The sequence below is a fragment of the Morus notabilis genome, unplaced genomic scaffold (genome assembly GCF_000414095.1).
Source record: "Morus notabilis unplaced genomic scaffold, ASM41409v2 Scaffold511, whole genome shotgun sequence".
NCBI lineage: Eukaryota > Viridiplantae > Streptophyta > Magnoliopsida > Rosales > Moraceae > Morus > Morus notabilis.
This window is the reverse complement of record NW_010366479.1, coordinates 106,900-119,269: the sequence shown is the minus strand read 5'-3', so window position 1 is coordinate 119,269 and position 12,370 is coordinate 106,900. Positions and strand designations below refer to the sequence as shown.

The window sequence follows — 12,370 nt, the reverse complement described above, 5'->3', positions numbered from 1 at the left end:
GTTAAAAAAAAAAAAAAAAAAAAAAAACCAAAAAAACAAACGCGGCGTAATTCTCCCCCAATATAAATCTCTCTCCCTCCATTAGGGTTTCCCCCAAACACCCCAAAAAACAAAAAATTAAATTAAAAAAAAAATCCATTCCTTTCAAGTCTCAACATTCATTCATTGATTCCTTTTGAGTTGTCCAAAATCCAAATTTTCTTCCGTAATTGTTTCCGTTAAATGTAAAATAAAAAAATAAAAAAAAAAATGCCCGCGACGACGGACTATTCCGCGACGGGATTTTCTCACTTCGGGCGTCCGATGGATGGCCACGCCGATTCCTTGGAAGCCGAGTTGGAGTCTTTTCATCGGAACCTCGCCGACCGCTTTCTCGATTTGTGTTCCGACGACCTTTTGTCGGTTCCGTGGATTCAGAAGCTTCTCGACGCCTTCCTCTCCTGCCAGGACGATTTCCGCTCAATTCTCTTCAATCACAGGTCCATGGTTTTTAGGGCTCCCTTGGATCGGATGGTTTCGGATTATTTCGAGCGGAGCGTAAAGGGTTTGGATGTTTGTAACGCCATTAGAGACGGAATTGAGCAGATCCGGCAATGGCAGAAGCTTCTTGAGATTGTTCATGTCGCTCTCGGGAATCAACGGAGCCTCGGGGAAGGCCAATTCAGGAGGGCGAAGAAGGCGCTTATCGATTTGGCGATCGGAATGCTTGACGATAAGGATTCCGCCGCCGCGGTGACCTCGCACCGCAATCGCTCCTTCGGGCGGAACCCGAACAGTAATGCCCGGAATTTGGGGCATTTTCGGTCGCTTTCGTGGAGCGTGTCGCGGTCGTGGTCCGCGGCGCGGCAGCTGCAGGCGATCGCCACCAACGTGGCCGCGCCTCGGGCCAACGAGGTAGTGGCAACGAGTGGCCTTGCTGTCGCGGTCTACGCTGCTAATTCCGTCTTGCTTTTTGCAATGTGGGCGTTGGTGGCGGCCATCCCGTGCCAGGACCGCGGCCTGCAGGTCCACTTCTCGGTCCCCCGGCAGCTTCCGTGGGCCGGGCCGATGATGGCGCTGCACGAGAAGATCATGGAGGAGTCCAAAAGGAGGGACCGGAGAAACTCCTGCGGGCTTTTGAAGGAGATTCACGAGATCGAGAAATGCTCGCGGGTTATGAGCGAATTGTGCGATTCGGTTTCGTTTCCGATTTCGGAGGAGAAGGAGAAGGAGGTCAGACAGAGAGTTCAAGAGCTCTCCATCATTGTTGAGGCATTAAGGTATGGTTTGGACCCTTTGGAGAGACAAGTTAGAGATGTTTTCCATAGGATTGTGAGAAGCAGAACAGAAGGGCTCGACTCTTTGGGAAGAGCAAATTATTCAGAGTAGTGGGAATTGATAATATGGATTTGTTGTCAATGTTTGACAATGTCAGGAGGATCATGGAAAAGGAAACAAGAACAGAAAGAGGTTGCCAATCAAGGAATGAATAACGAGGAATGAAAAAGAGTGTAAGAAAGACAAGTTTCTTTGTATTTATTCACCATATATTGTGTAAAGAGATTTAGAGATGGATATATGCTCTGTTGTTGTATTTATTCACCATATATTGTGTAAAGAGATTTAGAGATGGATATATGCTCTGTTTTTTTTTTTTTTTTCCCTTTTTTTTTTTTTTTTTTTTTTTTTTTTTTGTATTCTTGGCTTTGATGTTTTTGTTGTATAATGAATCAAAACATCTGGGCATTGTGCTGTCTTCATGATTTATCTGATTTTTATGTGAATGGCCATATAGTATCCTCCTTGCCCACATGGCATAATGTCTGATTGTGAATCTCTATATATTAGCTGAGAAATGTTGTGTCATAATAGACAAAATGAAGAGTTTCTCAATACAAATTGGTACATCTTTTAACTCTTTTGATTCACAAGAGTCACATAGCTTAAGATTGTATACTCCCAATTGGAAAGTTTGGAAACAATTTGGATTATCTATTACCATTTAGCAAGATTTTTAACAAACATACTGGCCTAATTAAGTACCAATATAATTTGTATGTCATAAAAGTTTCAAAAGTAAAGTATTAACGTTGCATAAAAGTAAAGTATAAACATTGCATAAAAGCAGCTTATTTACATTCAGCCAAGAAGTGTCGTCAGCCAAGAAGTGTCGTATCCGGAATCCATTTGTTCCACGTGGAAGAGGACAGCTATGAAATTTTGTCCTCACTCTATTAGATTCAAGGAATTTTTCTGCAGTTCAGTTGGCTTATTGCTGCGTGGACTTTGCTCATTTTGACCGCAAAGAAGCCATTCCCGAATTTCATCTTTCAAAGTAACCATCCATGTGGTCAAGCGTCACATTCACATGAATGAAGGTTTTTATTTTTTTTATTTTTTGCTACTGAAATGAAGGGGTTTGTGATTGACTCTTGAAATTCATTTCCATATAAAGCCTCTTTTGTTGATTTTAATGTCATTTTGATCAAAACTAAAATGCTGCATCTTCTCTCGAAGCATTCTAGACGGACCATGGTATTTGTATTAGATTTTGTCAACTTGTTTATTAATTAATTTTGATACAGAAAATAGGGTAGCCCACGGACTAGCATAAAAAAGATTTTGTCATACAAAAGCCCCCTAATTTATGCCTTGGAGAACAGTTAATTCTTTTATTTCATGGGGTGGACACGCTACGTGTAATTGGTCCAACATTTTTAAGAGCTTAATTTGACCTAAAAGATTAATTTATTAAGTCTTAGATCATTTCATATATATAAATCATTTTATATTTTCATCTACATGGGACAACACACACGCACTTTTCTCAACAAGTTTAACCATGACTTATCCTCCTAATTGAGGTCCATAAACTTATTCGAAGATGATGCAACGAGGATTGAATTTGTATTCAGTGTTCTAGTAACCGGATACATATGTATACATACATATATATATATATATATATATATAATTGCTCAATTCAACTCTCCAACTTCTTGACCATGAAAATGTGTTCTTAATCACTTACCATTTACTTGCATTTTGTTTCACTTGTATTTTGAAATTTCCTCATGTATACACGGTTTCAGCTGTGGTTACTATCGCAAAAGACATGGGAGGGCAATTCTTATCAATTTGCCCATATTTTGGATCAAATAATTGTGAATTATACACTACAGATACAGTACAAGTACTGCTCGGTCCTTAATTGTTAAATTGGAATGGACCTTACGTAGCACCATAGTTCTATTCTATGACCAAAAAGAGTTATGATATCAATCAAGGAATGTAACAATTGAATTGGGAGAGTTAAGTTGACATTACAATTGGATGTTGGTGAGAGTGATATAAACTATAGATGCAAGGAATTCTGATGGAAATTAATTCTTTATTTATGAAATCCTTAATCACACTAAGATCTACCATGTTAAATCATTAAGAAGAAAATACTTAAGCGGAAGCGTACCTGAATCCATAAGAACAGATTGTTTCTTGAATCTTGTGATTTTTTATCAATCTTTTGGTTCTTGATCTTCCAAATTATTCAGTATGAATGCCTTGAGAAGGAATTCTCACTTTTTTAATGATGGGATGTCTAAAAAGTTTCATACATATAATTTGGGGACCACAACCATTTATATAGAAGTCAACTTTTCATTATTTCTAATTTGAACCATCATAAAATAAGAAATAACAATTTGGTCTCTACACATATTAGGTCCACACTTATTAGATGCATTAAAGCCCAAATTACCTAAAACCTTATTTGATCACTTTAAATAGGCTTAATTTAATATGATAGCATATAATATATAATTATTATTATATATGTATATATGCACGCCTAAAATCTAACAATATAAACTATAGATGCAAGGAATTCTGAGGTACAATTTCAGCACATTACTATGCAAAATAGTATAGATGTTTCTCTATAGACGTCGATTTTGTGTTTGAGCGATGTTAAAAACTAATTGGATCAACCAATGTTTAAAATTTAGGTACGTTTAGTTTACTAACTTAAATTCATAATTATGATTCTGTTATCTTAAAAAAAATTTTGAATAAAAAAGTTTCCACTAATAGATTATCTCACAAAATTTAAATTTAAAATCAAAATTATTAACTTAAACTCAAGAACCAAACTGAGGAGTATTGTATGTTGTTTTATTTTAATAGATGTAGAAATTCTGTAAGCCTTAGTCAAAAGAAATGACAACAAAAACTCAACTGAAAGCATGCTTCACTTCAAGACAATAATCATCATTTCCAAACCATTGCAGCGGCATCCCAAACATTTTGACTTTCCATATATAATTTTTTTTTTCCTTTCTTTATTTCCCTTAATGTTTCAGCAAATTCTCATATAGGTCGTGAACATTTTTTACTGTTAAATTTAATTAAAAAAATTATATTAAAATAAAAAAATATGTATAATAAATAAATTTTAATATCAATTTGCCGGCTCAAAAACAGAAACTTACTTATAATTTATTTTTTTAAGTCCTATTATAAAAATCTACTAATATTTTTTTCACTCTTTTTTCCTCCACAGAAACACCTTTTCCAACAGATCTCAGTGAGACAATGATGGGAAGTTTTTAGCTCTATTTACATTTTTGTTGGCTTAAAACGAAATTAATTTAGTGTAAGTTAAGAACTAATATGAAAATGTCTTTTCGCAACTGATAAAATATAATAAGAATCTCGGTTTTCTTAATTGACTTCGAAAGCGTTCCATTTAATACTGATATATTCTAAAAAGATAAATATAAAAACCTCACTCGTCTTTCATCGAAATGTTGCATTCCATTCTATATTTTTACAAATTATGTTAAAAAACTCCCTAAGAGGGATCTTTTCAATACAATTTGTTATCTCTCCGAGGGGAGTATTTTAATACAATTTGTATAACATAGTTACACAGCGGGGGAAATTATAACATATTTGTGAAATGTAAGAAATAGGTGCAATATTCTTGAAAATATATAGTATCACATTCACGGAGCATTTTGACAAAACGCAGGAAATGTTTTTCTTATTATCCTTATTTTATATCATCAGTTTAATTAAGTATTTCTTGTCACACAATCATCTAACGAACCATACACTACTTTTCCTATTTTTATTTTTACCTTTTTTTTTTGTCATTTCCATTTATTTATTTATTGCTTGAACACATCTTTAGCTTGTTTAATTGAGCACGTAGGAGGAATCTCTTATACACATATATTACTCTGAAGAAGATCAGCCGATCGACTTAGCAGCTACCGAAGAAGATTATCCTTCCATAATCCTTTAAAAATATGGAAAAGGATTGTTTAAAGGATTATCCTTCCCTAATTAATCTCCACCACACGTGTACCAAAAAGGATTGTTTAACATTGAATTTGGAAAGGGTATTATTGCATATTATTAGAATCCCCACATTAACTAAAAATATTGACATGATCCACTTAATAAGGTGAGGGTAATCATCCTCTAGCAAGCCGATTTTGTTAGGTTGAGTTAGACCCAATATCATTTAATTTCTGTAAAATGGTATCAGAGCATATCTAGTTTTGCAATGTTGGGTCCCTCAATATCGACTTATTCACAGCGGTTTGACATGGTTCACGTTGTGCTTGAGGGGGACATTGGCTGAGGATATTGACATGATCTACTTAATAAGGTGAGGACAATCCTCCTCTAGCAAGCTGATTTTGCTAAGTTGAGTTAGGGCCAATATCTTTTGATTTCTGTAAAACATATAATTGGTACTTTATTTGCCAAAAGAGAACATTTTCTTCTATAAGCAGATCAAAACATAAAGGATGTGTTTGGAATTGGTTCTAAAAAAAACTGAAATTGCGTTTGATGGTTTAATTTTTAAAAACATGTAATAATATTTAAAATAATAATATTTAAAATAATAATATATTAAATAAATAATATTATTAAATATATTAAATAATAATATATTAAATAAATAATATTATTAAATAAACATCATTATATAAGACAAAAACGGTTTCAGAAAAGAGAGAGAAGAAAATGAAAAAAGAAAATGAAGTCCGTTTTCAGAAAACGAAAACGAGAAAATGAAAACACATTTTTTTCGTTTTCAATTTTTCACAAAAGACAAACGATTTTGTTTTCGTTTTTAAAAAATTTTTAGGCCAAACGCATTTTATGTTTCCGTTTTCATTTTTTAGTCTCGAATAATGTGAAAAATGAAAATGAAAACGGAAATAAACAGGGCCAAAATTGTCATTTCTTGAGTGATGTGCTCCATCTTAGTTCATGTGAGGGTCCACTTTCTATATCACAGTTTTACAAATGTGTCTAGTCTAAGGTGGTATGATCGGCTTCAATAATTTGGAAAGGAAATTCTTCCTTATAATAAACGTTGGATTACATCTCCTTAGCCATTAATTCATTCTCTACTTTTGATAGAAAGTTATAGGTCAAAAACAAGTATGCTTCAACCAATTAGCCATCTTCCTTCAACTTTAGTTTTTAATTTTATTTTTTGAAAAGCAATTAACACCCACTAACTTTTGTTATTAGGATTGCAGGTCATAGGGAACCTTTTGGGCAATCCGTCATTGTCTTATCCTCAAAGTTTGAACAAATAATTTAGTTTGGTGGCATTAATATAAAATGACTTGGGGTGACCATTTAACATTTTACATGCCTACCCTTAAGATGGAAGAGGCTGTTGTTAGGAACTATAAGAGTCCTAACTTTTTTTTTTTTTTTTAGAAAGAGAGTCCTAAATTTAAGTTACAGTCAACAGAGACTTTCTATTCGAAAATGCAAAAAAAAAAAAAAAACAAAAAAAAAACAAAAAAAAAAAACAAAAAACAAAAACAAAAAACAAAAAAAAATAATAATAAAAAAAATAAAAAGAGAAACAAGAAGGGCCTAAGTTAATAGAATTTCTATTCTGATATTGCGAAAACATCCCAAAAAGAAAAATAAAAAAGATTGAATGGAGAATGTAGTAAATGGTAAATTTATAAAATTAAATTAAATAAATAGTAGATTTTAAAATTATTTGAAGTAAGTAGCAGTTTAAAGTGTAAATATTTCATTTGTGACGTAACAGATTTTTTCACGTAAATTTTCTTTTTACGATTGATAAAAAGATTTTTTTCCACATAAATAAAGATTTTTTACCATATAAATTACTTTTTATCAACGAATGTAGAAAAGTGACAAAAAGAATGATAGAAAGAGTATGATTTAACATTATTGGATTAGACTGGAATTCTCTAAAAATGATACTTCTCTGATTTGAAGTGAGTACGAGAAATATTATTGTAGTGGAACATACCATTTTTATTCTTGAAATATTATTGTGTGATACTTCATGCCATTGCTATGCAGATGAAGGGTAATTTGACTCTCAACAATGGGGAAGCTAATTTAGAGAATGCACTCTCCACGGGAAGGAGGCTGCATTTCTTGAGGATATTATTCTTTTGGTTCTTCTCGTTTAGAAGTTCTGAGACTATTTCTTGGTGTTTTGGCTATCTGTTGTGTAACTTTTCTGCTTAGTTATTGTACGATAATTTTATTATTTTTTTTTTAAAGAAAAGAAGGGGAAAAAAAGTGGCGGTCATAAAAAACTCACAATTTTCATGGAGATGAAAATGCAATCAAGTTTGTCTTTATCTTGTCAACTTTGATGACGTTGGTCACGAGAAGAAATATTTTATGAAGCAGAAGAGAGTAAGGTTCAAAATGCTAGGAAATAATCGCCACGGCTTTAAAAGTTTTGTAAATGTTTGTATCATTGCAAGTTAAATGAATACCTATTTGGACATGACACAAAGATCAAGCTCTATTCTTTAGTATAATATGTTTTTTTGATAGTCAAAATAATATAGTAACTTAATAATCTGGTTTATAATTTCTATTTGATTCTTCGAACATGCCGAAAAAGTAAATCCAATGATTCAGAAGTTCCAAAGAAAAATGGCAATGCTTATCTATCGGGGAAACTCCAAGAAGCTCCTGCCTCGCAGCTCAGCAATGTTTATGCAAAGGTTCTCGGAGAATACTAGGTAATTATCTATTAATCTCCACACTTTCATCCATCAAATTACTTTGACGGAATACATTAAAAAAACAATAGGAACTAATATGTATAATAAAAAATAAATAAAATCTTAATATGAGACCACCGCGTCATGATAGATATTATATGTGGATATCAGACAGACGCAATATGACTCAACGGTTGATTATTTCACAAACTTTTCTTGAAGTGTAAAGCCTTACAAATGTAGGCATATTCTAATATACTGCTGAATTACTAGTCACATTATATATAAGTACCTAGCCATATAATTTTTTTCATGTGACATTCTTCTCTTATACATCACCAAAAGAATAAGCACATATCTAGAGAAGGAAAGATAAGAATTAGGAAAAAGGAAAAGAAGAGATCATGAAAATGGAAGCTGTGATTCTCCTTGTAATGATGATGATGATGATGAGCTTGTGGGGTCCACTTGTTGTCGTTTCAGGCAAAGTAGAAGCAAGCATCAAGAACAGGTTGGGAAGTGGGAAGAACATGACAGTGCATTGCCAGTCCAAAGACGACGATCTGGGCCTGAGAACAGTCCCATACGACGATGCATTTAGCTGGGAGTTTGGGGTCAACGCTGGGGGAACGACACTGTTTTACTGCGTTTTGGGGTGGGAAAGTGTGGGGAATTACCAGTTTGATGCTTACTCTTTTGGGAGGGACCGAGTTAGATGTGAAACTCGGTGTGAATGGCTCATCTCTGTGGAAGGCATATATGGGCTCAATGGAGAAACTGGGCTTTTGGAATATTTCTACCACTGGCCCATTCAATAAGTTTGATGCAACATATGACTAGTTATTATTGTTTTTTATTTAACAAACATTATACTAGTTATTATAATTGTTATTTCGATATATATTTCTCAATAAGTACTTTTTTATTTTAATAATTTTATTGCTCTCAATACTAAATAATTAGTGCCTCAAATTCTTAATAAAAGATGTTAGCATTCACATGATAAACAATCTGGCTTTGGATATATAGTTTTGAGGAGAATAATCATGTGATTAATCAAGTAATGGTCTACTCGAAATAACAAAATGTGAAGAAAGAAGAAAACCAGATAAAACAATTCCAAAAGCCTTTAAAATTTTTTCTCCAGATGACATAAATTTAGGGAGTCATTTCCTCGTAGTGGTCTTGGCACTAAATTGACAATCTCACAATCAAATGATCAATAATGACAGATTACAAAAATAATTAAAAATAATTAAAAAAAACGAAAAAAGAAAAAAAAAAAAAAAAACTGGTAAAGCTCAACGAACCTCTTTCTTTTTGGATCTAATCCAATGGATTGCAAACACTACAAGAGACGCAATGATAGCAGAACCTGCAATGACACAAGGAGTACAAAGCTTGATCTTTCTTGAAGAAGGCTTGTTCTTCCCTTGAGACACTTCTCCAGTTGTATCATTCTTTTCTTCCACATGAGGAGAATTGTGCTCATTTTCTTCCTTTTCTTCATCAGGATCTTCTTTTGGTTCTTCCTCTTGAACTTCATCTTCCTTTTCAGGATTCTCTTCTCCGTCGCGAGCTTCTTCGTATTCATGATGATCTTCCTTTCCAGGCTGCGATTTTTTCGACCATGCTATTGCTTCCAATTCTTTCAAGACTTCGCCTTCTAATTCCATAATCCCTTCTTTAGTGTCACTTCTCTCCAACGTTCCAAAAGCATTATTATCTTCTTCTCGAATTTCCTGACTCTTAATCTGCACCTTCATTTCAGCCTCTTTTCGCTCTGGTTTAGTAGAAGCTTCCATATTATATGTCTGTTTTGTTGTTTGATCAACTTCTTCCTTTTGAGCTGTACTTACTTTCTCTTCTTGAGGCGGCTTATTAGTGACTTCTTGTGTTCTTTTCAATTTCTCTTCATCAACTTTCTCTTTATCAATTGAATCAGATCCTTCCTTGTTTGCAATATTCTTTGGCTCTTCTTCACCTTTATTTGGTGCTCCTTTCTTAGAAGACTCTCCTGGAGACCCGCGATTTTCATGCCTAGTTTTGATCTTTTGTTCTTTAACTTTGTCTCCATTAACAATCTCCTTTTCTTTAGCCTGCTTGTGAGCTGAAGTTTCTTTCTCGGACTTCTCTTTATCACCCTCCTTCTTTTGCAGTATTTGACCACTTTCCTCCACTTTCCCAACACTTTTAGGAACCTCATTTGTACTACCAATCTCATCATTTCTCTCTGAAGCAGCAACCTCTTCTTCTTCTTCTTCTTCTTCTTTCACTTCCTCAATCCCAACCCCTCGAATTCCTTTCACCGATTTCGGCATTAAGATTGTCAAAACCGATTCTTGCTCGTTAAAGTTGGCCGTAATCGGATCCAAAACAACGCCGGCCGGTATCCGAAAGACCCTAATGAATCCCTTCAACTCCACCTCCTTCTTGTGCATCATCCACCCTGACATCACCATCTCCTGAACTGGCTTCTCCCAAGTAATAGCAATCTCTGTCCCATCTTCATTTATCTTGATCCGAATATGCTCTCTCCCAAAACCTGCATTTTTTTTTTTTGAATTCACTTCTAATTCATTATTTCCCACCAAAGTTTAGTTTGAGAAATATTAAACAACAATATACAACTTACTACTTTATTGTAACGTACTATATAACGTGTACCATATAACAAATTGTACGGCATATATAGTATTTAGAATGATGGTATAATATACCACTCTACAAGTTTTTAGTTATTATGCTATTATACAAATGCAACGTGATAACACTTTTTTTTTTATTTTTAAAAAATTATAATAAAAATAAACTGACCTTTGAGATGGGCGGTGAGGATGAACTTGCTTTCAGTTTCTCTAGACATGAAAATAGGACCTGACGAGTCTTTGGCCATTCGAAACTTGGTGGTGGAAGTGAGATCATCCCTAGTTTTGGTGATTTTGAGTCCTAATTCTAGCTCCATTGATGATTTCTCTTTAATGGAAAATTTTATTTGGTAAAAAGAAAATCAAGACAAGTTAGAAATGGGTATCAAGTAGACAAGGCAAATACATAAATGGGCAAATATAAGACTACAAAAATTTTTTAAATTGTTTTTGACATTTGAGCAAAGCACATATTCGTTGCTTGTTATATGACTATTGAAACATCACTTCTTCTTCTTTTTTCTTTTTTTTTTTTTTTTTGCCAAAAAAAGAAAAGAAAAACAGAAAAAGCTGATTGAAAGTACTTAAAATTGGATTACTACAATATTCTTCCTACTATATATGTTTTGCCTTGGCGGGATGCAAAAGGCTATGTTTGATACTTAAACGTGTAGTTCAATGATAATTGATTCCATAAACGTGTAACAACATGCTGAAAACATTTGCCTTTTCAGTGCCTTATGATTTTTTTTTTTTTTGGATTTTTTACTTTTGCCCCGAAAATTGTTAGTAAATTGGAAAGTTGCCATTTAAGCTTTTAAGTTTTGTGAATTACTCCCTAAATTTATTAAAAATATCCCCCAAATCGAAGAAGGATGTTGAAACGTAGGCGAATCTACTTTCACGAGCATGACATTCGTCATCCAAAATCTCAGTGATTAGAACATGATTGTTGTATGAATAATTACTATAGTTACATATTTATTATTGTAATCATCTCAACCAGATGCTAAAGCAATTTATGGAGAAAAAAAAAAATCTTATAGAGATGAGCACGACTTATTTATACATAAAAGGAATTCGGAAAACAAAATAAAAGGAAATCAACTTATTTAAACGTAGGCGAATCTACTTTCACGAGCATGACATTCGTCATCCAAAATCTCAGTGATTAGAACATGATTGTTGTATGAATAATTACTATAGTTACATATTTATTATTGTAATCATCTCAACCAGATGCTAAAGCAATTTATGGAAAAAAAAAAAGAAAATCTTATAGAGATGAGCACGACTTTTTTATACATAAAAGGAATTCGGAAAACAAAATAAAAGGAAATCATCTTATTTAATATGCTCAATGATATTTCCTATCCAATGAACAAGTAAAAACAATGGCCAAATTGACAGACTATTTTATTTGATTTAAATAATTTTGATATATTCTTACAACACTGCGTAAAACCGCTAATTTTTAACTCACACCTTCAAAATATGTTATGTTGTGTAATTTTCACTTAAGATTATTTGCATAAACATCAGCTTTTTGGACCTCATTTGAAAAAAATGTGAAATCTCTTTTGTGTATCTTCCCCCATAAATTATTAACTTGCTATCCTTTTTTTTTAATAACTCGCTCTTCACAAGACAAGTAAATTTGTCAAGTTATTCAACAATTCTCTCTCTCTCTCTCTCTCTCTCTTTCTC

At 33.3% G+C, this 12,370-nt stretch overlaps 3 protein-coding genes across 3 annotated transcripts; 2 read left to right on the top strand and 1 right to left on the bottom strand.

Moving 5' to 3' along the window:
* Positions 1-10: 10 nt before the first annotated feature.
* Positions 11-1,577, top strand: LOC21400849. The gene has a single exon (XM_010110331.2). The coding sequence runs from the start codon at positions 250-252 to the stop codon at positions 1,366-1,368; it is 1,119 nt and encodes a 372-aa protein (XP_010108633.1). The 5' UTR covers positions 11-249; the 3' UTR covers positions 1,369-1,577.
* A 6,848-nt stretch (positions 1,578-8,425) lies between these two features.
* LOC21400848 (self-incompatibility protein S1) lies at positions 8,426-8,833 on the top strand. Its single transcript, XM_010110330.1, has one exon. It carries the CDS (start codon positions 8,426-8,428, stop codon positions 8,831-8,833), a length of 408 nt encoding a protein of 135 aa, XP_010108632.1.
* A 483-nt stretch (positions 8,834-9,316) lies between these two features.
* LOC21400847 (neurofilament medium polypeptide) lies at positions 9,317-10,980 on the bottom strand. The gene is made up of 2 exons (XM_010110329.1): positions 10,833-10,980; positions 9,317-10,560 (listed from the first exon to the last, which is right to left on the bottom strand). The coding sequence occupies exons 1-2, from the start codon at positions 10,978-10,980 to the stop codon at positions 9,317-9,319; spliced, it is 1,392 nt and encodes a 463-aa protein (XP_010108631.1).
* Positions 10,981-12,370: the final 1,390 nt, after the last annotated feature.

Coding starts and splice junctions, on each gene's coding strand:
- LOC21400849 (XM_010110331.2), top strand. CDS start 250: ATGCCCGCGACGACGGACTATTCCGCGACGGGATTTTCTCACTTCGGG.
- LOC21400848 (XM_010110330.1), top strand. CDS start 8,426: ATGGAAGCTGTGATTCTCCTTGTAATGATGATGATGATGATGAGCTTG.
- LOC21400847 (XM_010110329.1), bottom strand. CDS start 10,980: ATGGAGCTAGAATTAGGACTCAAAATCACCAAAACTAGGGATGATCTC. Junction 10,561..10,832: donor CCTCACCGCCCATCTCAAAG/GTCAGTTTATTT, acceptor AAAAAAATGCAG/GTTTTGGGAGAGAGCATATT.